We start from the raw sequence: 26778 nt of genomic DNA, 5'->3' as shown, positions 1-26778 counted from the left end.
ATGAAGTCGTCTGGTCTGTGTGGTCCCAAACGTTTTATTTCTAAATTTTCTTCCAGCGGCAATGTGCTAAATTGCACCCTCAGCAAATAATCTACGTTATTCATTGTTATTCATTAATTAAAAAACTCTTTCAAAATTGTGTAAAATCTATCGATAGCGAACTCTTCTGTAAGTCTCCTGTAACTCCTGATCTCACTCTCACTGTATGTTTTTTTTGCTTAGTCTCGGGGTAGAGAGTTCTCGCGGGTTTCGCATTATCCCAGTCTACATTACGTAGAATACGTAGATTACGCAGTTAACGTCTAGGGGCAAATTTGAAATTGCCCCTAGCCTCAATGTTAACTTTGGCCGGTGTGGTTCGCGCTCATTGGTGTTTCTATGGTAACGGTGGGGCAGCGTGGGTCTTTGCCCCTCCGGAAACAGGAAACGGAAATATAGACATAACGTTCTTTCAAGCAAGCACACAGGCAGTAGAACACACGAATCAAATTACTCCAAAACAAGGCAATAATGCTTGTGAGTCAAGTTTATTCACACAAATATGTACGCTACTTTGCATATAAAAATATATATATAGTTTGCCACGAAGTAGGAATGGATTGAGCCTTCTGCTCAACAGTGCCATCTCGTGGGTCTGGTGGGTTACTGCCCCACCTGCCCCTAATGTAGAAACGCCACTGCCTAATCCCTTATATCACCCGGACACCTCTGTTCAATGGTTCTTGTTACGTCCACCGTGTGCATTTTGCTGTCTTGTTGTCCCTCTGTCATCATGGTCAGAAGCCAGTTCATTATCCACTCTACCAATCAGCTCATCCAATTTATCAGTTGCCAGAAATGGGAGGCCTGCATGTGTTATGTGCTTGCATATACTAAAAGCATTGATAGGATTGTTCGATTTTTTGCTATATATATATATATATATATATACGCATTTGTATATTGTCTTTCTCATGAACATTGGGAAATGTTTGTGGTCTGTTCCTGTCAGTCTGATCTCTTTGCCATTTCTTTGTTGCCCCGATGTGGTTTTGGGACAGGTTGGTAGACGCTCCTTTACACTTGCAGCGTAGTTCTTTTGTCTGCTTGGATATATTTGGTTAGTTAGGTTGGTTGCTACCCACCGTATTTATGTCCTAACCCTTTACTTTAGGTTATAGCTTTTCCTCCCCTTTGTGAGCTGATAGGTTAGTTAGTTTTGTTTTTGTTATTTTCTTTGGCAACAATTAAGTCCAAAGACGCTTGCTCGTGGTGTCATACATACTGTGGCAACCCCAGTGGTCGGGGGCTGGATTTCCCAATAAAGGATGCGCAAGCCTGGTGTCGGAACGAGGGCTTTTATTGAAGGACCGCTCAGAGGAATAAGGAAAATAATAAATCAACTAAGGTGACTTCCGCTATGGGGAAAAGGGGGGCGTAGGGTCTCCGGCCAGGCCCGTCTTGGTGTACCGGCGTGAATGCTGCTCCAGGCGTCCTTCCGCTATTCTTGGGGGAAAGTATTCCATGAGTTAGGGCAACAGCATGTCGGTCTCACCTCTGCGTCTCTCTCCCTTGACGGCCGTGTTCTCGGCCTTTAATACCCTCCTGCCGCCGCCTTCCCCCAGGTGATCTCACTCCCCCTGATCGTCTGTGCCTGCTTGATTGCTGGGCGGTTACAGCCGTGTTGAAAGGGATGTATCTCCCTTGCACTACTTGTCCATGGAGGGGGCACTGTTCCGTGCGTTGACTAGTTTCCTCCCAGTCCGCCGGCGTGGGGTTGCCACAATACTTTGTGTTTTATGTTCACCTGTCCACTTATCCCTCAGTTAATTAAATTTTTCATCATCTGTTGCTTCTAGTTTTTTTATTATTAATCACAGAACTAGCGAACCCATGTCATTTTTATATCTGTTACTATCCCCTACTGGGGGGGTTATCAGTTACATTGAAAGTATGGTTATTCATTTAGAATGACAACTTGGGGTTTGACGTGTGGCGACACATGGTGGATACGTCTTGGTTGAGTGGAAGCATGATTTAGGTTTGAAGTATGCAGGCTTTGTCATAATCTAACTTTTATCCATGTTATTTAGTTTTCGTTCTACCAGAGGTCCTTCGACTATTCCCCTCACTTCACATATCGTTACCATCTGCAATTACTTAATTCACTCTTCAACACTTTGTTCCCTTGTTGGTTTGTTATATTTTTCAAGTCCCTCTGTTTTTCTGTCCCCTCATTGTTGTTCCTTTGTATTGCGATTTTTCTATGCCAGTTCATGGAACTGCAATTTGTTGAGTGCTCTTTTTTAAACACCTTCTGTTACATTTCTAGAGTTCTCGGATCTGGATCCTTTCCCTTTGGTTCCTGACAGAACAAACCGACAACAACCATGGATTCAGCAGACGGATAAATGGAAGATTAGATATATGACTTATACAAAGTATACTCTAATCTTGAGTACAGAAGAGGCAGCTCTGAGAATGGCACAGAAGAAAGTATCCCCTAATCCCTGACCTGGGAAAATGTTACCTGATTTGGACTTCTTCAACATCCCTGATTCTCAGTCTGCGTCAAGGCCTGCTAGTCCATAGCATGCTAACCCCAATCATACCAGCCTCCAGCCTACACCACTACCTTCCTGTCCGGATTCTGCATTTCCTAAAGCCAAGAAACATTGTTTGGACCCTCATGTCCAGCATTCGCCTTTTGCATAGATGTGTGGCAATTTTTCGGGGGGGAAACGGGTTGTCTCAAGAAGAAGGCGTGGTCATCATGGATTCCGGCTCCATTGGCAGACTCAGCCGCCACCAGTACAGAGACTCAGAGATTCAGCCGTCCAGAGACTCAGAGACTCAGAGAATCAAAGACTCAGAGACACAGAGACTCAGAGACTAAGAGACTCAGAGACCCAGAGACTCAGAGACTCAGAGACTCAGAGACTCAGAGACTGAGAGCCTCAGAGACTCAGAGACTCAGAAACTTAGAGACTCAGAGACTCAGAGACTAAAAGACCCAGAGACTCAGAGACTCAGAGACTCAGAGACCCAGAGACTCAGAGACTCAGAGACTCAGAGACTCAGAGACTCAGAGACTTAGAGACTTAGAGACTTAGAGACTCAGAGACTTAGAGACTCAGCCGTCCAGAGACTCAGAGACTCAGCCGTCCAGAGACTCAGAGACTCAGCCGCCCAGGGACTCAGAGACTCAGAGACTCAGAGACTCAGAGACCCAGAGACTCAGAGACTCAGAGACTCAGAGACTAAGAGACTCAGAGACTCAGAGACTCAGAGACTTAGAGACTTAGAGACTCAGAGACTTAGAGACTCAGCCGCCCAGAGATCAGAGACTCAGCCGCCCAGAGATCAGAGAATCAGAGACTCAGAGACTCAGAGACTCAGTCGCCCTGCACTGCAGCTGTCAAGTACCACAAGGACACTCCCCGAACTCCCAGAAACCCTGTCGGCCATCACTGCCGGCAGGCTGCCAGCACTCCCAGAAACCCAGTGGTCATCTCTGTAGACCAACAGCCTGATATGAAGCTGCTGGTCAACAGTCCAGTTGTCTTTCCGGTCAACAAGCCTTGTTAACACCCTAGGTAGTTCCATGTCCTCTAGAGCGCTCCCTCCTACGTCGGTGCCCTCCAAAGTGCTCCCTCATTAGCGTCCCCTCCTACGTCGCCGCTCTCCTAAGTGCTCCCTCCTACGTCACTAGCCAAAATAGACATCATAATATAATAAATTTTGATTGTGGCTTGTGGACAGCCCAACTTCAGGCTTTACACAACACTAATAACTTTGCATTGGGGTTTAACTTCCTTTCCTGATATCTCATTGGCCTCTAGGGCTTGCCTGACAGGCAGAGGGTTCAGGGTTCAGGTTCACAATTCAAATTAAATGTATCATAAATAACATGAGTGACAGTTACATTTATAATGATTTGTAAATTATTATTGGTAGTTGTCACTTCACTTCACTTTGTTGATGAATACGGAAACACTGAAAATAATTTAAGATACTAAATAAGTTACAAAATCAATAGTAGAAATGTACATGTTTCTATCTTTGATTATTTATGTTAATATATATTTTTATTGTTCAATAGTTTTATGTTTATTTTTGCGTGTTTGTTATCCACAGGGTATGTCAGCCAATAGGGGGAACTGATCTTGATTGCCAAACAGCTTTTGGACCACAATTGGCCTGACATCCTCGGGGGTTTGAGGGCGATGCCGTCTGATAGTCAAGTCAATATCGACCTCCCCGCCCGACCTTGGGACGAGACATGTGTCATCTTTACTTCGGCAGGAAACTTTTGATCAAGGAGCAGCCACGGAGTGAAGCGAGGAACACAGGCTCGTCCTTCAATTGTTACTCCTTGTTGCACAATGAGTATTCTTCTTGTTTTATTCAAACCCAAACAGTGTGGAAGCAAATTTTCCCTGCAAAAATGTCTAAGGAAGATTCATAAACGAGACGAATGCCAAAGTAGGAACACAGGCAGCTGTTTTGAAGATGAAATAAGAATATACATTTATTAATTTTACAGTGACAGTTTGTACATAACATTTACATATTACATGATATGAATTTTTGCAAAGAAGTTGTCTTCAAGTTGACGCCCAATGATTACTGCAAGTCGGCCTAATGAATCTAATCACAGGATGGCTAATGAAAACATACGCCATCAGAGGGCAGTGTGCAATCTCATATGACTTTTTCTACAATTTGATTATTTTGAAGTCTTTAATAATTGTACATGTTACACAGGCTTTATAAAAAGCTTGCATATATTTAGCATAGTTTCAATGACTGTTAAATCAAAGAATTTAACAGCAGTGGTTCTCTGTTAAGAGCCCTACCACTCCTCTTGGAACAGTTGGCAAAAGCGTAGTCCGGAGGCACAGTGTTGATGGAGTGAAGACGAAGTGTAAATAGTTCAGATGAAGATCCATGTCTTGCTGCTAGGTCCTTTTCTCTTAAACGTTGGAAATAAATTATAAAAGAACAAACAACCTCAACTCTACCTACGGGAAACTAGGGACTAAAAAACTAGGGGAAAAAATAGGCAGATATAAAAAAAGTCAAAAGTATAATCAAATCTGTAAAATCTGTTTGGGTGCCTAGAATTAACAAGGGCTACACTAGCATGTTACTTCTGTGCTTCTGTGACTTGATGACGTAACCAAGGCATGGTCACTGCAAACAAGCTCAGGCAGTTCAGGAGATATGTTTTCTGTGGGAGAGTAACTCCTTTTGTCATGGACTTCATACTTTTATAAGACCTTATACATGGATAACACATTGAATGAAAGGGGATAATATGACCCCTTTAACTTCCCTAAAGGCTTGGGTACCTACATGGAAACGCCAATGTGTTGTTAGACGGAGGGTAGGGCATTGAGGAGGACACTAGGCTGGAATCTAAGCAGGGTCGCTACAAAGCATCATGTCTACATGTTTAGTGCAGTCATCGGTTGAGCCACGCAGCCACCCAGAAGAAGCTGACTGGACCAATAGTGTTGCCTTCTAAACATCCTCCAGAAATCAACTTTCTTTACCATTCCCACTGACTAGACGTTAATGAAACCATGATTACGAATTGGAAATTTGCCATATTTGATATTATTTTGGTAATTATTAAACAGTGAGATGTCATTCCGTTTCTTATAAACAATAGATATTCACCTGAAGATCTTGTGAAAAGTGCCTGATTTTTTTTTTGGTTTCCCTAAATATAATGTGGAATAATAAGGTACTTAACCTATTTTACTCGAATATATATAATATGTACATACTAAACTTCAGCTGACAAGCTGCAGTTTAACACAAGAGCTGCAGAATAAATCTGCACATTAAGAAACATGCAATCATGATAATTTGGGTTTGCTGGCCTTAATTAGAAGTAGAAGACTGGGGAGGGGTAAGTGAGATGCAGTGAGGAACAGAGGTTAATGGAAACTCTTCAGTCCATTCTCTTCAGAGAAAATGAGTTTATCTATTCTATTCTATTATTGCATTTTTCATAGTTCTCTCTGGCTAGTCTGCAGGGATCACATTCTGCTGAAAAAGTGAGGGTGCTGGAGACAGGTGGGGGTGCTGGAGACAGGTGGAGGAGCTGGAGACGGGTGGGGATGATGGAGACGGGTGGGGGTGCTGGAGACAGGTGGAGGAGCTGGAGACGGGTGGGGGTGCTGGAGACAGGTGGAGGAGCTGGAGACGGATGGGGGTGCTGGAGACAGGTGGAGGAGCTGGAGACGGGTGGGGGTGCTGGAGACAGGTGGAGGAGCTGGAGACGGGTGGGGGTGCTGGAGACAGGTGGAGGAGCTGGAGACGGGTGGGGGTGCTGGAGAGAGGTGGAGGAGCTGGAGACAGGTGGGGGTGCTGGAGACAGGTGGAGGAGCTGGAGACGGGTGGGGTTGCTGGAGACAGGTGGAGGAGCTGGAGACGGGTGGAGGAGCTGGAGACGGGTGGGGGTGTGGTCCGATCTGTCGTAACTCATTCTGTATAGGCAGGTGGCGTGCAGGAACATAGTTGGAACTGTTAGCCTAGTTTGCTGGGTCAGCTCTCTCTTATAGGGCATTGCAATTACTGTATGCACGATTCTTAGGTGCTTGACATAATTTATTTTATTTTACTCTGTTTTATTCCAAAGCAAATAGACTCCCTTTTATAGAAACACATTCACGTTACCTCTGAAAGTACACAAGCAATCAATTTGAGTTTGCAATAGGTCACAGCTGATGTTTTTCGATTGAGCAGCCTGGATGGATTGTTCATATATTTTGTATTCATCAGAAGGTGTTTGTCATGACACATTTATAAAAATTTGGTATGATCTGTATAGCATTTCCATTAAGATGCCTACACTCAGTAGCAACGATCCTTTTAAGTGTATATATAAGCAACTCTACACACACACAAAGCAGTTCTCTCTCTCTCTTTCTCTCTCTCTCTCCCTCTCGCTCTCTCTCTCTCTGTTGCTCTGCAGTATAGAGACAGAGAGAGAGAGAGAGAGAGGGCGAGAGAGAGAGAGAGAGAGAGAGAGAGAGAGAGAGAGAGAGAGAGGATGAGAGGGACATGACATAGTAAGGATAGCAGAGCACAAAAGAGTGTAAGAAGTGGGCCAGTCCAGCGACCACTTGGGCATGTTGGCATCTGTGTTTTAGTGTGTCTGAGTGTGTGCACGTGCGCATGTTGTTTCTTTGAGCGGTATGTGGGCAAGGATTGATAGTGCAAAGTGTACATAGGAGCATTTCTCTGAGCCATAAGGACTGTCGACATGAGCAGAGCCACCTTCTTCGAGGTAGGTCCAGCAGGACTTAACATACTGTATTAACATGTGCCAGTCTTATCTCAACACAGGCAATGGGACATGGAACGCTACATTGGGATATATGAATCCAACAATATGTACATGATTAGATATTGTTATAAATGTTTTTTGAATGTTATAACAACCATAGTAGGCTACTTTTTCATTCAATGAATAAAACAAATACAGAAGAAGTATTCACACACAATACTACCCTATTATAAGACCGGATGTACACAATCACAATACTAGAATACAACCAAGAAAACAAGTAATCAAACTACAACGACTCTATCCAGCATAGATTTAACATCTCAATGTTGTGTGCAAGGTTCAGAATCAGTAGTAGCCTATTTGAAATGAGGTCCTGGAACTGATGTTGTTAATACCAGTATATGTTTGATGCTGAAGGCCCATTGTCATATACTGTGTCGTATACCTTATTTCAGTCATGGGGGTGTTGTGCAACTTGTGCCACTCAAGCAAACATTGCTTTATGAGTGCTTTTTGAAGCCAGAAAGAAACTATAGGTGATTTGACTGTTGTCACCTGTCGACTGGGGAAATCATTATATTTTCGTTTAGAAAAAATCCTAACTTGTGATCGTATGAAACAACTTGAAAGTTTAATTAAATAGATGATGTCAATGCGACAGTTTTCATCAAGTTCTTTAAATTGTCAGTTTTACTTATTTGGGGCAGACAACACAGACGACAAGAGGCTTCATTACAGCCACAAAGCACGTTTAAAGTTTATTCCACAACTTTCTGATGTTTAAATTATTAGAAAAGTAAAAAAGTATGAATGCATGATATATTTTGTCCACATACGTTGTTGCTTCAACACCAGCATTCTTCCCTGGCTGCTAGTGCTTTCATGGAGCCAATGCGTATTCTTGTAAACAAGCGCAGTAATGCGATAAGGGCTGCAGGCCAATGGCCTCCGGTTCATCTATGATGCTTAGCTGCTTGTGAGACAGAAACTTGCAGCCAAATGTCTGCCTTTACACAAACAGAAAATAAGACCGTTACTCACTTCACTGCTCTGTGATTATTAAACATTTCTGATTGGGATATTCTCATTTTGGTTTTAGCTCATCTGCCTTGTGACACGGTACCATATGTGTTGAATATATAAATATATAGATAAATATAAACAATAGACCCAGACCTTATTCACAAGCACCTGCTGGACTGTCTAGTCACTAGACCCTCTGCATGCATACCTCATCAGCTGACTTTACAGTTTGTTGCAGGGGGCCAGGGCTTTTGGGAGATATCGGGCAGACCGCCCCATTGGCAGCTCATTAAAAGGCAGCGCATTAAAAGCCTGTAATTTATAGATGGACTTATTCTCTTTTCATCAATTGGTTCTCTTGAGATCTCATTTACAGCAATACTGTTTTGGTGTGTCTTTGAGATGTCCAGATTGGTTCAGATTTGTAATACCTTACACGGTTTCATTTATTAACCCTTGTTGGGGTTCTTAAAATGAATAAATTAAAGATTATTTAACTAAGATATTAATTTTCTACATTATTTAGTAGGGTTAGGGTTGCTTATTAGGTGTTTCTTTTGCTAGGGATTGGTATAAGGGTGAGGACTACCTATTAGGGTCTGGTTTTAGGTTTTGTTTGTGGATTAAGGTAACTTTCCTATTGTTACAGAATAGGTTTTGTTTGTGGGGTTAGGGTAGCTATTCTATTATTACAGAGTATGTATGATCTACTGAGCAATAATCTGGATTTTTGGGATTTTGAGATAATTTAAATTGTAGATATTGTTTAATTACTTGGTCCCAATTTTATTATGTTTTTACCCAAAATCTGGACGTTTCAGGGAAGATGGAGTGATGTCTTCTGTATCATGTGATCAATTTTCAAAATGACCTATTACCAACAAAAGGCAAACTATATTGTTCCTTTCTAATTTCCAGGTACTTCAAATAGCTATGGGGTACAAGTGTGTGTGTTTTCCTCAAGAAAACTGTCCAGGGGACAGCGTATTGTCATGGATACTTGTAGGTGGGAAAGCTCTTAGCTTCTGATCAACTCACCAGCGTACTTTTTAACTGGATTTTTTATTGCTCCCCGGCTCCAACAAAAAACACCCACCACTCCAAGTTGACTCACTTGTTTTTTGGTGCAACACGTTGACAATGTTGCAGTTGTTAAAGTGTTGAAAGTCTTCTCCCTTACAATCATGTTGGACAAGCATTACAGCTCCTCCAGATTCATATTCAATGTTCCCAGCTCTGTGCTCAACCTTCTTTCATCCCAAGAAAAAAAGAAATAATACAGCAAGATTAAACACAAGGTATGAATACTTTAGTTTGTTTGGCCTGTTTTGCTGCAAGTTAATCAAAACAAACTTTTCTCAAATAGGTCTCTTCAATTAGAGTGAATAATGATGGGGGTAGTTCCCCTCCTTGTAACATTTAGTTACAGTATTTATTTTGTGTTCGATTTATAAATCGCTAGCTATATACATAAATAAGACCCCAAAACATTTCTAAAATAAATGCCTACACTAGCTTTAATTATGGAACTGTTCTTTTGAAATTTTAACTCATTTCAACATGAGTTTCACACTGAAATAAAAAAAAACCTCTCTGTTCCTCTCCTTTCCTTTCAACAATGTGCTGAGCACAAATCTGTCTGGTGTCCATTAGCTAGTTATTAGACTGTCCAGCTCAGGCCCCCAATCCCAGCCAGCAGGACAGCTCTGCTGAGCCACACAGTACAGTGCTCTTAGGGCTGATTGTACTTGGGTTGGGGTGTGTGTGTGTGTGTGTGTGTGTGTGTGTGTGTGTGTGGGTGTGTGTGTGTGTGTATGTGTGTCTCTCTCTCTCGCTCTCTCTCTCTGTGATAAAGGCTTACTTGCTTCTGATCCGTGTGGTTGTGAGTCCAATGACCTCAACTATTTCAAAGGGAGTCAGTTCTCATTAGGTTGTAGTGGTGCGATGGTCATAGTCAAAATCTCATATTTCATTCCAAGGGATCAATGTTTGATGGTTAAAGTGCGCATTCAAATGACATGTGCTATCAATTAAGAGCAAACCAAAAGTGATTTTTCTATGGAAATTATTATTAAGCATCCAATATCCCAAAACTGAACATTTAAAGTTGGCAATTCAATCTAAAGCCAACCAAGTAATTCAACATAAGTTGCCAGTTCACACTTGTATTTCCCCAACAAGTTGGACTGTCTACAAGTCAAGGTGCTTCAAAAACAATTCAAGTTCAATGTGAACAAAATACAAAATACGAAATATAAAACACACAACAGCAAAAAACATTATAGCTCCAACAATAGTTTTCTGCCTTTGTTGAATATACTTCCGATAGAACACTTTGAAGCCATTGTGTGTAATTGTAAAACTAGTTGGTGGAAGGGCAGAGCACGCTTTAAGTTTCTTGGACACTTATCGTATAACACCACGGTTAGTGTGGATATGTGTTGCCGGCGGTTGAGGTTGATGGCCGTGCCCGAAAGAGGTTAAGCTCCTCACTCACAGTATAACACCTCATATACGATGGTAAAAAAAAGTATAAAAAATCGGTTGCAGACATTGAGATAAAATGCCCTACCTAAGATAAAGCCCCGTTTACACGAGGACGCTTGCGGGTAAAAACGACCAAATATATTATCGGAAGTGCCTTTCGTTTGGACAGTGACGGCGTTTTCAGGGCTTAAAAACGCGAAAACCTGAAACCACCCTCAAGAGTGGAGCGTTTGAATACACTCCGCCGTAGCGTTTCGGTCTACACTGACAATGCGCAAAACTCTGCTCAGATCTGCTCACGTCGGGTACGCGTTTACGTCACATACAGCGCCAGTACAGGGAAATAAACAAACATGTTGGATTATTTCCATGCGTCGGGCCGTCAAGCTGCTCTGGCAGCTCTAATAAACGTACAGGAGTCTTTCCACGAAATGTACAGGATATGTACAGATAGTATTACTGAACAGAGAAGGATCTGTAATTATGTTTTGGTTTTCGCGGCGCAGATAAGAGAAGAAGGAAGATTCTACGCATGCGCTGAGACATGGTGGGGTTGCGTGATGGTGTATCACAGCACCACCTAGCCGCCTGACATGCATACCCAATCGAAGTCCACACACTTTTGCGTCACCGTATGCACCCAGATTTCTTCCTGAAAACGCTTGTCTAAATGCGAAATAAAAAGTGAAGACGCGACGCCACTTTTGCGTCTTCTGTTCAGACCGTCATCATGTAAACGTAGCCTAAATCTAAGCCCCAGCCAATTTAAATCTCAGTGTTCTCACAGAAAGCCAGTAGGGCGTCATTATTTTGTCTTTTCGACCGAAGCGTATACTAAGTCGTGTTTCTTCAGAACATTGAAGCCCTGCCGTAAGCAATGAGTGGATCCGAAAGCTACCGGCATCCAAACAGCAAGCCTAGTGATCAGTGTTGGGAAAGTTCACTTTCTACGTGAACTAGTTCAAAGTTCAGTTCACAAATTTTAAAATGAACTAGTTCAGTTAAACGTTCATAATTCAAAATTTTGAACTAAGTTCACAGTTCCAAAAAATGAACTAGTTCATAGTTCTTTTTTTCAATATGTTGCTGTGAGCTATTCGTTTTCTCTGGTATTTTGAACATTGAGCCCCATTTGTGGTTTGTCTAGGATGAAATAGAGTGGTTGAATCAAGTATCGTAGCGAAATACAGTTTCTATTGTGTTTTATTGCACATTTAGCGCATTTTGTAAATCCCGTTGATTTCTGTTGGAAGACTCATTGCTCGTTGGCCGGAAACGGAAAGGGGGGGTGTCCACGTTTGATTGTAGTCTTTTCGCTCAGTTCTAGCCCTACTGGTGAGACGGAGTACCGAGCGAAAAGACTACAACTAAACTTGAACAGCCCCCTTTTCCGTTTCCGGCCAACAAGCAATGATTCTATGAGGTATTGTAGTCCGCTGAGCTATGAGCCAGAGAGCTAACGTTATGGATTGTACATATTTATAATTCGAAATTCGCCTCAGCCTGTATACCACAGACACTCTAGGGTCTATAGCATATAACCGCTTTGTCTGATTACAGTTTAATTCATTTTCCACAATTTAACAGCTCTCGTTTTGAAGAATAATCACCGCGCCATTCGTTTCAATGGGAATCGCGCCGGTCTATACTTTCAACATAAAGTGTACATATTTATAATTTGAAATTCGTCCCAGCCTTTATACGACAGATACTATAGGGTCTATGGCATATAACAGCTTTTTCTGATTACAGTTTAATGATACAGTAAGCTGGCAACACCGCAACTGCAAATTAACCACACGGAGATTACCATGGCAACCGGTCAAACAACACGGCGATTTGCTCGCGCATCCGCCGTGTTGATAAACAAATAACCCCCATATTGAACGAAGTTAAACCAAGTGAGCGTGCCGTTCACAGACACCAGAATGAACGAGTTCACAGTAATGTTTATCAGGCAGTAATACAGTACGTTCAGTTCACGTTCGCCCAAAATATGAACGAGAAGATTTCTCAACATATCTAGCAGTAGCGTAGGCCCACACAAAATTGTGTTGGCCATCCTTTCCCAGAAATGAATGACTTTAAAGGGCACGGCACTGTTAATTGCAAAGTGGCAACAGAAATTGCACATATAACTAAACATAAGGTAAACAATAACATATGGTGCAGTTTGTTTGTTTGTCGTAAAGCTGGAGTGGGCAATCATTTTTCATTTGGGGCAACATACGAAATTCTAAATGCCTTACAGGGCCGAGGGAAATCTGTCATGTCATAACCATTAGATTTGATTATAGAAAATATATTGCTGTACTTAATATAACAGCATGAATCAATAATTTATAATTAATTCACTACAAATGTTATGTGAATAAAATCATTATATTTAATTCACCACGTACACAAAGTAAATTGTTGCACTGATTGTAATGTTGGTTTTCAAGAAAAAAAAAAGTGGGAAACAGTTCTGAAACCTATCTGTATCTGTACCAAGTGTACCAGGTCTACCTCATAAGTTAAACAGGGATCATGGGAGTTATTGTCCTCACCCTCATTGCCAGGGAAAATCGATGTGAAAAAAACCTATGTGAAAAAAAACTACAGAAAATGTACGGCGTTATAAAGTACAACAGCATATAATGTGGTGTTAAGAAAGCCTAAACTGCAGATTTTAAATGTATTGAAAAAAAAAACTATACAATTAGGGGTAGCTCCATGGAACTTTTGTGCTCAATATAGCTCCCGAGTAGCCTGGGTACACCCATTGTGCCTTGCGCGATTTCATTTCGCGCTGCTAGGCAGCCTGGATTCCATGGATCCAATTTTTGCCTGAGATAGGGAACCAATCACAGAACGGGGAGGGATGGCAAGAATATGACGACGTCTATGCAACACACCGCGTTACCTTTCGATGCAGCCTTAGATAGTGTCCTAAGCAGTTTAGAATGCAAGTTTATTTTGAAAAAATAGCAACTCTGGGCGTTAAACTCTTTCATTACCAAAAAGGATGTCTTTGCCCTGCTACCAACAGGCTTTGATTGGCTATGAGCTACGTTCAGACTCATATGATAGACATTCGTAGCGGCCAATAAATGGCTCCGGGCATTCGTAAACCACGCTTCAAATACGAGAAAATAAATGTGTGGTTCCCAGACCTCATCTCAATGTAGATTGACATGAGGTCTGGCGTTAGCCAGGCTAGCTCCCGAGGTCTTTCATCAAACTTTGGACCGGCTTATGTTTAAATTTATGTTCACTGAAAACAAGTTAAAATAAACATCTTGCCAGTGGCTGACTGGAAATCAGTGAACAGGGGAATATGACCAGAAACAATTTGTTTATATTTAATTCACTGTTATTTGGGTGTAGCTAGATCTGATCTGTACCAGGGGCATCTAAGCAAGGGATTTTCCATTCTCCTAATTACCTCTACTTATAGCGGCGTGCTAAGGATAATTTCGGTTGTAAATTACCGAATTGAGTCTCTTAATTGATTCTAGGCCAAGAACCAAGTATTAATTCCAAGGACCAAGGGATAATTTCCTTAATTATAGAATACAATCTGTGTTAGGGAATGTAGAGCGAGCCCAAATGCTCAACACAGAGATACAGAGTAAATAAAGGGGCAACAAGGAGGCAGCCAGACAAGGGTTCAGCAACAGGCAGGTAATCAGACAGGCAAGGGTTCTGCAACAGGCGGGTAGTCGGACTGAACACAGGGAGAAGACAGTTAGCAAAAGCAACAGAACAAAATAACTAGCAACCTTAACACGAGGAAGGACGATTTTTGTCTGGAGATCCAGGGTTGATATACTTTGTGCTTATGAAGGCGATTGCTGGCAGGTTTGTAGAACGAGGGAGACGGATGGAAAGACAATGCTCCCAATTAGGTGGCCGAAGTGGACGCTTTGACATTACTCCTCCCGCTACGGACGCCCCGACTGAATTGGACGGAATTGGTTCCTTATTAAAGTCCCAGATGAGTGAAGCATCCAGGGTTAGACTCCGGGGGATCGAAGATCACTCCTGTGGCCCTTAGCCTTCCCAGTCCACAAAGTACTGGAGTCCCCTGCCGCAACAATGCACATCTAGTAGTGGACGGACCTTAAAAGCTCAATGATTGGTGGGGCTCGGAGTTGGTAGAGACACGGAGCAGGGCAGAGCGAGATGTCTCCATATATGTGAGCCGGCGCATGGGAGCCAGGATGGAGTGAAACAGCTGAGCTGGTTCCCCAATGAGCACATGAAGGGAGAAAACCCAGTTGCTGAGGGATTTATCTGCATACTTGACCAAGGGGAGTTGGGAACTCAGAGAGGATGAGTTGGCATTGGTAACTCAACGGAGCGCGGCCTCCATCCCCTGGTTAACCCGCCCTGATTGTCCATTGATCTGTTGGTGGGAACCAGAAGAGAGACTGACAGTAGCTACCGGTGCCATACCTGTGATATGAACTGAAGTCCACGGTCAGAGACGATGGCCGTAGGAATGCCATGTGGCCGGAACACATGGAGCAACAGAAGGTCAGCTGCCCCTAGCAGAGGGAAGTTTAGGTACGTTTAAGGGGCGGAGCAAGCCAAACTGGGTCTGGTTGAGGACTTGTTCTGTCCACAGGTGGAACATGCAGCAAGGAGCGAGCGGGTGGCCTTGTCCATGATGGCCCTCCAGAACCGTTGTCGGAGGAAATCCAGGGTGCGGGTTATGCCTGGTTGGCAGGTGAGTCTGGTAGCGTGAGCCCACATAAGCACTCTAGAATCAGGGAGGCAGAGTCAGGGACAAATAACAGGTTGAGAGGACCGATACCTGGGTCATGCTGTTATTCCTGCACCTGGAGCACTGCTGACTCAATCTCCCAAGTGAGGGTGGCGATGGGACACGATGCCAGCAGAATCGGCTCAGGTTCTTGCAGGCTCCTCTGCAGAGAATGAGTGGTACGTGGCATCCGGCTTGATTTTACGGGAGCCTGGTTGGAAGGTCAAGGTGCTGGTCCGGCCCTCCACACGAGCGGGCAGATCACCGTTGAGGGCTTTAGCCTTTAGTCATGCACCTCCTGTTCGATAAAGCTCTCCTCTGCTCTGGAATCCAAAATAAGTTTGAGGGGTAGTGTCTGGTCTCGCTACAGGAAGACGGCATCAAGCAACGGACGAGAAACCAAGGGGTTGAGGGCAAGACTCTTCAGGATCCCTTGGACTACTGGCGACGCAGCTCGTTTCGGACAACGGGGGTGGCCAGGGGGTTCGCTGCGATGCACGCACAGCCGGTTGACTACCCAGATGGGGACACTCGTCTTTGACAATGTCACAGAGTGCACGGAGAAACGCCCCCTGCAACACTTGTTGTTCCCATTGGTGCATCATTTAATACAAAATATAGGCCGCTTTAAATCTTGGAGTGAAACAAAATAGAAATTCAGGACAATCAGACTAAAACCATAAGCCACTCTTAAACAATACGCTTATCTTTTCTTTCTCTAATGATAGGTTGAGGTCCTTGATGCAAAGACAAGAAAGCAGCTTTGTTTCCTAGATAAGGTACGTCTGCACCTGAACTCAACTCCTCTTGATTCACTCATTCATCACTGAAGCCCAGCACGGAACAAACAGTGAACTAACCAGAAAGGATTACTCTTTTTCTCCTGGTATTGGTATAGACTTCCACACAATGTAGCTCATTAAGCCAACACTACATAACAAGGTTATTGAACCTGTCCATCTTTGCCCACCCCGCTCAGGGTGGATGGATGTAACAAGCGTGCATGTTATGTTTTTCAAAGGTGGAGCCCTACTCCACAATAGCAGACATCAAGAGTCTTGTTCACAAATCCTGTAAGTATTAACAGCACACTGGTCATCCTGGCTGCTGGATCCTGTTCACTTCACATACTTGCTTATGCCAACATAGCTTTGCACTATATTGGCTGAATATAAATTCCTTAAATTTGTAGATGGCAGATAGCTAACTCTAAATGGTTCTAGATGCTGCTCCTGACCAGTACATCTATAGGGCCTAGGGTCCCCCAGAGGATCTGATAAAAGCGTAATTCCTTGTTTACTTGTTCTTTCAGAGCTTGTACCGTCAGCAATCAGCATGTGTCCAATCAAAAAAGGTTCACAAGTGTTTGCCAAAGGGGCTGGGGCAATCTGGCTCCGCCCAAGTTGCGAGTACACCATTATAATTAATTGTTATCTGGCCTGAAGCCAAACTGGCAAGCACCCCCACCCCGCTTACTCTACTGTGTGTGTGTGTGTGTGTGTGTGTGTGTGTGTGTGTGTGTGTGTGTGTGTGTGTGTGTGTGTGTGCGTGTGCGTGCGTGCGTTGCAGATCCCCAGTGGTATCCCGCCCGTCAGGCCCTGAAGCTGGACCCCAGTAAGACATATCAGTGTTGTTGAGCTGATCTATCAAATGGCTTCTGCTGTCTCAAACTAATTATCCTTTAACTGAAACATTGCACTTTTACACCATAGGCCTCCTCAGGTGGCAAAACACCCCAAATCAACTAATGAGCTGATATGCTGTATGGAGAATGGATCTCTTTCCTTATTGTTAGACTCATTTTCTCGTACTTCTCGAACTCGTACCAAAAGAAAGTTGATGCTTGTCATCATTAACGCTTTTTCTCTCCCTATTAAAAGTTGGCCCAACTCACACCGCCACGCTACAGTAAGACGGCATAAGAACCCGCTTTCGTTCATGCTATACCCTTACCAGGTCAATAGATTCTAGCAGTTACTCTGCACTCATAACATAAGGATTGAAAACACGTCTATTGAAGTAAAGTAAGAAAGAGCCAGCAGTGATTGGCATGAGGCCGTCAGCGATCCGATTATGAGCTTTCGGCTCGTCTTCTTTGTGAGAAGCAGAGGAATGGAGGAAAGCGCTCTGGTAATATATCCTATTTGGGCCAGCCTCTCCCTCCCCCTCCTGAGCCGGATCTAAAATAGACTTTCTATTAGTGCACCATATTATCTACAAAATAGGTTAGGAGCGCTGGGTCACCCAGAGCTTCATCACAAAGTTTATTTCAACACATACACACACACACAGACTCACACACACACACACTCTCTCACACACACACACACACACACACACACGCACAGTATTCTAGTAAATTAAATAGCTAAAAATGCATACAAAAACAAATGTTTGAATCAGTGTGTCCATGGGATATCTTGCTACTAATAAAACCCTTCTTAGGGTGAGTCTCGATCGATTATATTATTGAACATTATTTTAAATTCGAGTCTAATAAATTTGAATAGATTTGTTTCCAATGTATTGTTTGGGTGTTCTTCTGTGTTGTGCTCCAGAGGCCAAGGCCCTGAGGGACGAGGAGGTACTTCAGAGCCTCCCCGTGGGGACCACCGCCACCATGTACTTCAGAGACCTGGGCCCCCAGCTGGGATGGACCATGGTAGAAGGAGCCCACTCTCAGGAGCCTTCACAGAGCCCTCCTACACTCTCTCTTAACGGAGACACTTTGTAGAGAAGGTCGCCCCATCTGTCTTTACAAAGTACTTCCAGAACACAGATGGCCTTGAGAGATTGAGCTTGATCATGGAAAGCTGTTGTTTAAAACATTCTGAAATGAATCAGGCATCTTAGGAATTTTAAGAATGGTTTAAAGAAACCAAAGATATTCTGCTGATATTAAGTTTTAAGCTTTATTTCACAGATTATGCATATTGCTTTTGATTTCTTTCCGAAAGGTAGTACATTTTTTCATTTGTGTTATCATATAAAATGAAACTGCCCAAAGGCATCTCTTTTCTTGTCATGTGTGTGACCCTCTTCTCTCAGGTGTTTCATTGTTCTTGTCATGTGTGTCTCTCTTCTCTCAGGTGTTTCATTGTTCTTGTCATGTGTGTGACCCTCTTCTCCCAGGTGTTTCATTGTTCTTATCATGTGTGTGACCCTCTTCTCTCAGGTGTTTCATTGTTCTTGTCATGTGTGTCTCTCTTCTCCCAGGTGTTTCATTGTTCTTGTCATGTGTGTCTCTCTTCTCTCAGGTGTTTCATTGTTCTTGTCATGTGTGTCTCTCTTCTCTCAGGTGTTTCATTGTTCTTGTCATGTGTGTGACCCTCTTCTCCCAGGTGTTTCATTGTTCTTATCATGTGTGTGACCCTCTTCTCTCAGGTGTTTCATTGTTCTTATCATGTGTGTGACCCTCTTCTCTCAGGTGTTTCATTGTTCTTGTCATGTGTGTCTCTCTTCTCTCAGGTGTTTCATTGTTCTTGTCATGTGTGTGACCCTCTTCTCCCAGGTGTTTCATTGTTCTTATCATGTGTGTGACCCTCTTCTCTCAGGTGTTTCATTGTTCTTGTCATGTGTGTCTCTCTTCTCCCAGGTGTTTCATTGTTCTTGTCATGTGTGTCTCTCTTCTCTCAGGTGTTTCATTGTTCTTGTCATGTGTGTGACCCTCTTCTCCCAGGTGTTTCATTGTTCTTGTCATGTGTGTCTCTCTTCTCCCAGGTGTTTCATTGTTCTTGTCATGTGTGTCTCTCTTCTCCCAGGTGTTTCATTGTTCTTGTCATGTATGTGACTCTCTTCTCTCAGGTGTTTCATTGTTCTTGTCATGTGTGTCTCTCTTCTCTCAGGTGTTTCATTGTTCTTGTCATGTATGTGACTCTCTTCTCTCAGGTGTTTCTGGTAGAGTACATGGGCCCTCTCCTCACCTACCTGATGTTCTACTTCCGCCTGCCCTTCATCTACCCCCAGAGATACGCCTTCACCTCCAGCCCGCTGACCGTCACCACGTAAGGGCCTGAAAAGACGCCTCTGATACTCGTTTGGTCTCAGGAACCGTAAAAGGTGATGTAAAGTGAGAGAGTAGTGATACAGGGGGATGAATGGAGAGAGAGAGAGCGATAGTCATACAGACAGAAGATTAAAAAAGTCTGAGCAATTCAAATCGTCTTGACATTAACGACAAGGCCGTGGCAAATCCTACAGCTAAGCAAACAGCCAGCATGCATCTCTGTCTCCCTCTCCTCTCCCCTGATCAGACTGGCGTGTGCGTGTCACACGGGTCACTACATCAAGAGGTTGGTGGAGACTATCTTCGTGCACCGGTTCTCCCATGGGACCATGCCACTGAGGACTATCATCAGGGTGAGCCCTTCAGTTCATCTCCAATGGAACAATGGATTCTATAATTAGGCTTACAATAATGGTTATATAGTTATTGTTCGTCCTTCTTTATGCAGTGTAAAATCACTCGTTACACTTTACAATAAGGGTACATTGATAAACCATGAATTAATATTAGTCAATGCACTAATTAACATAAGCTAACAGTTGAATAACAGTTAAAGGTGCTGTGAGCGATGTGGTTGTTTTGGCTAGATAGATCTTGCAGTAACCCCTCCCCTCTCCCTCGCTCCCCCTCTCTCTCTCCCGCTCTATATTCCCCTCTCTTCCCCTCTCTCTTCCCCTCTCTCTCCCCCTCTCTCTTCCCCTCTCTCCCCCTCTCTCTTCCCCTCTCTCTTCCCCTCTCTCTCCCCCTCTCTCTTCCCCTCTCTCCCCCTCTCTCTTCCCCTCTCACTCCCCCTCTCTCTTCCCCTCTCCCCTATCCTCTCTTCCCCTCTCACCCATAAAGAGGACTGCCTCTTTATGGAGTTCTCTCTCCTGATTGGATAAAGTTGAAACTTGGATACCAGAAAAGGCAGAGCGGAGGGGGTGCAAAGTTTGGTCAGTAACACTGACCAAACCAAGTTTCGGTCAGTAACTGACCATACCTTGCAGCCCATGGCCGAGGACATTTTAGAGCTATTTATTATTAACAATTATCACACGGGTCTTCTCAATGCCTTGGAACTCTTGGTTCACTAGCATGGTGCTAATGTTAACCACGGTATTCATTTATACATTATCTAATTGGGTTAAGGGATAACCTTACCCATTATCCCACTAACCCCCTATTGGTCTGGAGACATCCGGATCATGTGACGTACACAGATCAGTCTGGATCTCTAGCTGCCCACACCCATTATCTGAAATGACAATGTAATCAGGCCATTCAGGGACTGTGTTGTAGTTGATGACACAGGCTACCGCTGGCCAAACCGTAGTGGTGTCTCTCAAAGCAAGTTATGGCACTATTGAGTCAATAACTACTATCAAACAAGAAGATCATTTACTAGCAGAGTTTCGTTGCGGAAATGACGTTTGAGCCGTATCCACTGAATAGCGCACCATGAAGGCTGACAGAATTAGTCTGTCAAGACAGCTACTCCCACACACTGAGATGAATGTGGGCGGCTTTAGGTCCAGACTGATCCCTGCAGCAAAACAGAATGTTGGGTCACGTGATCAGGGGGGTCTCCAGGCTAAACCCAGATGCTAATGCTCTGTAAAAATAATTTCCACTGTATTAACTAATGTTAATTAATGGTTTATTAATTTACCCGTAGCGCAAAGTGTTACCAAAAAATGAATTGTGTCAGTTATTTCATTATTTAAGCATTAACTAAAGGGTCTCTTTTTTGTATTGGTTCCTTAGAATTGTGTATATTATTGGGGATTCTCGGCTTGGTTGGCCTACTACATTAACCATCCACTCTACACACCCCCATGTAAGTTAGTCTAGTATACAAACACACCAAAGTCTTTCTTATATATACACACAAGATGTCATTAATATGATCGTAACCTTTTAATTGCTTTCTGAATATTATATATATATAGAATATTCCCATCTCTTTATACAGCTTATGGAGATCTTCAGATCAATTCTGCATGTGCTCTTTTTGTGGTACGTATCAATACTTCAAAGAATTGTAAGCAACTTATCACAACTTAACATGACATAATGATCATTGTGAATTATGTCCTTAGGACTTAGGAGCATATATATTATTTTCAAGATGGTAGGATAATGCAAAAACAGTAATTGCAAGCAGGCTAATATAACAACTGATTGAAGCAAATCATTGCAATAATGTTTTGAATGTTTTAGAAAGCCGTTGGACGCATAAGAAAATGGAAACACCTTTGAATTCAGAACGTTGGAATATTATTATTCGAAAACAAAGTAATCCGATTTTATTTTTCTTGAATTAATATCATATTTTTGGTATCTGCAACATGAATTTTTGTATCTGGATTAAAGAACACGTTATTTTCCTTTTTAATATTGTGTTTTTGAAATCGTGAAACTTAATTGGAATTAAAAAGAAAGGTAAATTTAAAAAAAAACATTTGGATGCCCTTTTTTTGGTATAATATTTCAATGTTATAAATTCAAAGGTTTGCTTTCAAGTTTTTGAGTTAATTCAGAACAACATTTGGTGCTCATTACCTCAACTATTAGTGGTGTTGGAAGATAGGGACCCAAGTACGGAAGCTTGAAATCAAGCTAGCATGTTGTATCAAAGTAGCAACACAATCACATAACAAACTGCAACAACGTTTTGCAAAGCTCACAATTTTGCACTGGTATTCCCCATGTTAAATATGTTAAATTCAGAAGCAGCCTATTTACTGCTAAGCCAGGAAGAGCGTTGCTGGCCCCTTTTTTCCAAGGCATGAAAACAAACAAAGAAAAAAAAAATCAAAAAGTAAAAAATCATCTTGATACGAACACAAACCACACAATTGAGATGAATCTCTACATTTCAGATATTGGTCACTGTCCTTTGGAACATATGCGTCAAGTTTGGAGATGATGCTTATGAAGATATGCAGATATTAATAGCCTGTATATGCATTCACAGCGCCCCCTTATGGCTGATTTGGGTATGGCTTATAAAGAGTGTTCCTCGGGGGATCCTTCATACCGTATCTGTAGGTTTGATAATGATAGGGACCATTTGACAGTAAGGCAACAACTACTTGACCTTTCACTGGTCAAAAGCGGCCAGATCATTTCCTCAAGCGATCTCAAAAAATGTGTTAGTGAGGCATGGTATGTTGTCGCTTCGCCCAGGTTTGGCGTTGACCGGACATTCGACAAGGAGTTTCCCTTAAAACAATTTCTGGAAATCCATAACGGCGGAAAATATTTCGGATGCACAGTAATGGTCTGCAAAGTGTCACATCTCTAGCATAAACTAATTAACAGGAAATGCGCCCGACGCAGGAAAACCAATAGATTTCCCTTTGGAGTTACCTGGACTGTGGGTCCTTGTATCCCTCGTAATATATCATCTGTAGACGGTATGTCCGCTAAGTGTTGTGTTGAGGTGTGTGTGTTTGTGTGTCTCAGTCGATTGTTTCTGCCACAGCTGTGTGAGGTGGGAAACTTCTCCATTCACTTGACGCTGAACAGCCTCAAAGGAGAAGGTATGGGACCGATATACACTTTAGTGCTGCTCCACTCTACATACAGGAAATTGAATAGTTATAAATACATAATCAACACTCGCTGGGATCATAAGTTAGCCTTTGAATGAATCATTAAATATTATTATATATGTCAAAGTGATCTGTATGTTCATCTACGTCTTTATGTTTCCGCTTCCCAGGAACCAAGGTCAGGAACTTCCCCACTCCGACCAGAAACCCCTTCACTTGGTTGTTCTTCTTCGTTTCATGTCCAAACTACACTTACGAGGTGACAGCAGAGACACCTCATCAGCAATGTAGTATCAATCACAATCATTTGGGGGCCAGGGACAATTAATGATGGTTGTTGTGACATCCCCACCTCAAAGTAGTTGTGTTCCTCATGAAAATCCTCCTGAGGTGGTACAGCTTTATAATAACGACTGGTCTTGATCTGTGCTTTTAAACACCCAGGTGGGCGCTTGGATTGGTTTCTCCATCATGACCCAGTGTCTCCCAGGTAAGAATGCCTCCCACTGTGTGCCTCGCCATGGTAATGTTAGCAGCAATACCATACCTCTATGTATACCCCACTGTCACCACTGAGCTATAATCCATCATGTGGACAGCTCCCAGGCAGGGTCCACTTCTACAGGCACCAGGCAGAGCCCCTTGTGACGGAGATAGCTCGCACTGGGTGGACTTAAAAATATTAAATAAATATATTATGCGACAGTCACATTTATCACTGTAACAGGTCAGAGAGCGCGCGGAGACCACAGTTCGTCGTCCCTCACTGGGAGCTCGTTTATTTCAAACAAAAGTCAAACAGAACAGAGGCTTGAAACAATAAATCAACACAGTGCGGGAGAGTCCTCTCGTTCAGCGCTCCGTGAGCTCTTCTGCGGACCGCGCTGGTTCTCTCCCTCTCTCTGCTCCCGGTTTCTTCCTACTACAAACAAAGCAGGCACATAAATACACACTCCCTGATTGGCCTGATTGCGAGCAGGTGCCCGCAATCAGGCCCAATCCCCCCAGCTGATCCGGTGCGCTCCCAACCTGCTCATACTCCCCCTGCAGACCAGACGCCGCACGTCCTCCCACAATCACCCTTTTATGTATCAGGCAATTAATAATTTTCAATTTAACAACATTGTTGTTGTACATTTTTTTAGTAATATAACATTCATGAATCATACTATTTTACTGAGTTATTTATTGATGTTTTACCAATATCTTGACCATATTTATTGAAAATAGCTTTTTGCATTATGCTGCAGTATAATATATATATATATATATATATATATATATATATATATATATATATATATATATATATATATATATATATATATATATATATATATATATACCAATTCTATTAAATTCATGGTTTTAGTGGAAAAAAAGCAGTAAGGATGGTTCCAGTGGTAAAATAAATGGATTGTTTTCTATTATTTGGCTTTGTATAATTGGAAGCTCATCTTCAACACTCTGAGGTGTTTTGGTAGCAGCTAAACAAAACCAAAGCCTTGAGGGGTGTTGTTCAATGTTTAATGTTTGAAGTTTGTGCTCCCTGCAGTGGCCTTGTACACACTGCTGAGCTTCATCCAGATGAGCGTCTGGGCCAGGGGGAAGCACAGGGCGTACACCCGGGAGTTTAAGGCCTACCCGGGCCTACGTATGGCCATCGTCCCCCTGGTGCTCTGACGGCCTGTGGAGCTGCTGGTTATTGCTGTACTCTGGGAGAGGTCAGCATGGCAGTGAGAATAAGTCCTCCTCTGGAATATACTGACTATACTTGTTTCCCTTTCTTTTTTTTTACAATTAAAAAAAGGTTTATTGCCAGTTTGTTAAATAAAATGTTATTTATGCTGTTTGTATGAAAACCATGCAAACCTCCTGGTCATCACTGAAGAAAATGTCACAGCTTGCAAAGGGAGGTGAACCCAAAGCAGCGATCATACACAGAAGGAAGATGCAAAAGTAAGCTTTACTTAATGTATACAAGCAGACAGAAAACAACCCACAATTACCAACAAATTGTTGCACAACCTAGGGAACGTAAATACATGAAACACATGCAAACATAATTACTAAACAACACGAAGCAGAAACAGGCTGTTTGGTTGGGGCAGGATCATAAAAGAAAAGCTGTGTGCGTGATTGTTTGACTGGACTTTTACTGGTAAACTAGCTGCACGCAACTAAGAACGTTGGAACGTCTTAGTCGCAAAAAAACAACTCATGAAATATGAGTCCTCTACCGACAGCTTTGTTTTTCCTCTTCGGGTCGACATGCCTTTGGTTTCCCAAAGGTCAACATTTGTAAAGTATGACCAACCTTCGGTCAATAAGTCTGTGATGCGCTATATAACTTCAGAACACTTTGAAAGATGTAATGCCTCACAGACTTCTTGACGGTAACTTGACAATCGTAGATTGTTGTGCAACCAGCAGGTCGCTACAAAGAGGAAAAACCAAGTTGTTTGTAGAGGTGACAATCATTTTAATTGCACCAAGGTCGACTTTGATGGCTCTAGCCTGTGAATATAACAATCATGTGTCTTTTTCATAGTCCCCATGGTCACTGTACATATTGTAGGACATGGCCTGAATAATAAGCTATTGGCGTTTCTCAACTCAAGCCAATGTTTACTTCTTACTTAACGCTGGTACTACAGAAATAATCACAAATGGATGATAGCCATGGGGATAACATGACCCCCTCTTTCACAACTCTTAGCTCAAATCTTTTATTTATTTCTCTGTAAAGCCATGTTATCATTCTGGGCTACTTTAGAAACATGGAAGTGCCATATGGTGCATGCCTTTGAATACAATTTAAGCTAACGAAAGTGCAACAATTCTTATTTGCATGATAGCATACACTAATCAAGCATACTTATGAATATTATTTTATGTTTCTTCAAAGTCTGTTCTGCTAAATGCCACACTGCACCATTAAATGCAATCAGATAAGATTTATATTTTAATGATTATCCATTGAGGCAATTGTTATTAAGAGGTAAACTGGAAACAGTATCATGTAAGGGTGGGTATTATGTTTAATCCCTTGAATAGCATATTGGTCAACCGTTTCTGATGAGATGAAGCTGTGGTATATATTACTGTAGGTTAATGTTAAATTCATTATTTTGCACTGTTAAATATGATAACTACTCAGGACATCATTTTTACTTTGTTTCATACTTAGAATTTTTACAAATAGTTTTTGGCTGCATTAGTATATAGCAATTCTCACTCAATGAAAATTGTTAATATCCAAGAAAAATATGTTAAGACTTCATGACGTTTTATGTTGTTATTCTTAAATGAAATTAATGTAATGAATAAACAGAAATGTGAGTCATTACCTATTTTTTAAAAGGGCATTTATTCTACAAAATTGCTTCTCTCAGGAACACCCCTTTAATGACCAACTGATGAGCTTCATTCATAAGCGGACAGAAATGTGGATATCCTAGCAACAAAGATACCCATGGTAAAAAGCGCATGGACAAAAATCAACATCTGAATGGATAATTATAATAACATGAATTATAATTAAAACATTTTTCAATGGAATCATTAGCAGCAGCAGCATTATGCAACTTCATCGGCAACACAATGCATGAACGACTCTCTCCAACTTGGTAAAAAAAGTGCTTCTTAGTGCTTCCACCAGGGCTGTAACAATAAAGTGCTCAGCCTTCAC

General features: G+C 42.3%; 1 protein-coding gene across 1 annotated transcript; it reads left to right on the top strand.

Moving 5' to 3' along the window:
- Positions 1–7258: 7258 nt before the first annotated feature.
- Positions 7259–24770, top strand: tecrl2a (trans-2,3-enoyl-CoA reductase-like 2a; the record flags this gene model as incomplete). The annotated part of the gene is made up of 13 exons (XM_079754426.1): positions 7259–7282; positions 16274–16324; positions 16567–16618; positions 17115–17159; positions 18104–18207; positions 19434–19549; positions 19799–19904; positions 21295–21367; positions 21503–21546; positions 23018–23075; positions 23258–23346; positions 23532–23577; positions 24643–24770. 13 exons carry the CDS (start codon positions 7259–7261, stop codon positions 24768–24770), a joined length of 936 nt encoding a protein of 311 aa, XP_079610552.1.
- Positions 24771–26778: the final 2008 nt, after the last annotated feature.

Source organism: Pollachius pollachius, assembly GCF_949987615.1.
Source record: "Pollachius pollachius genome assembly, chromosome: 17".
Classification (NCBI taxonomy): Eukaryota; Metazoa; Chordata; class Actinopteri; order Gadiformes; family Gadidae; genus Pollachius; species Pollachius pollachius.
Note: the sequence above shows the minus strand (reverse complement) of the source record. Positions and strands in the feature narration are given on the sequence as shown.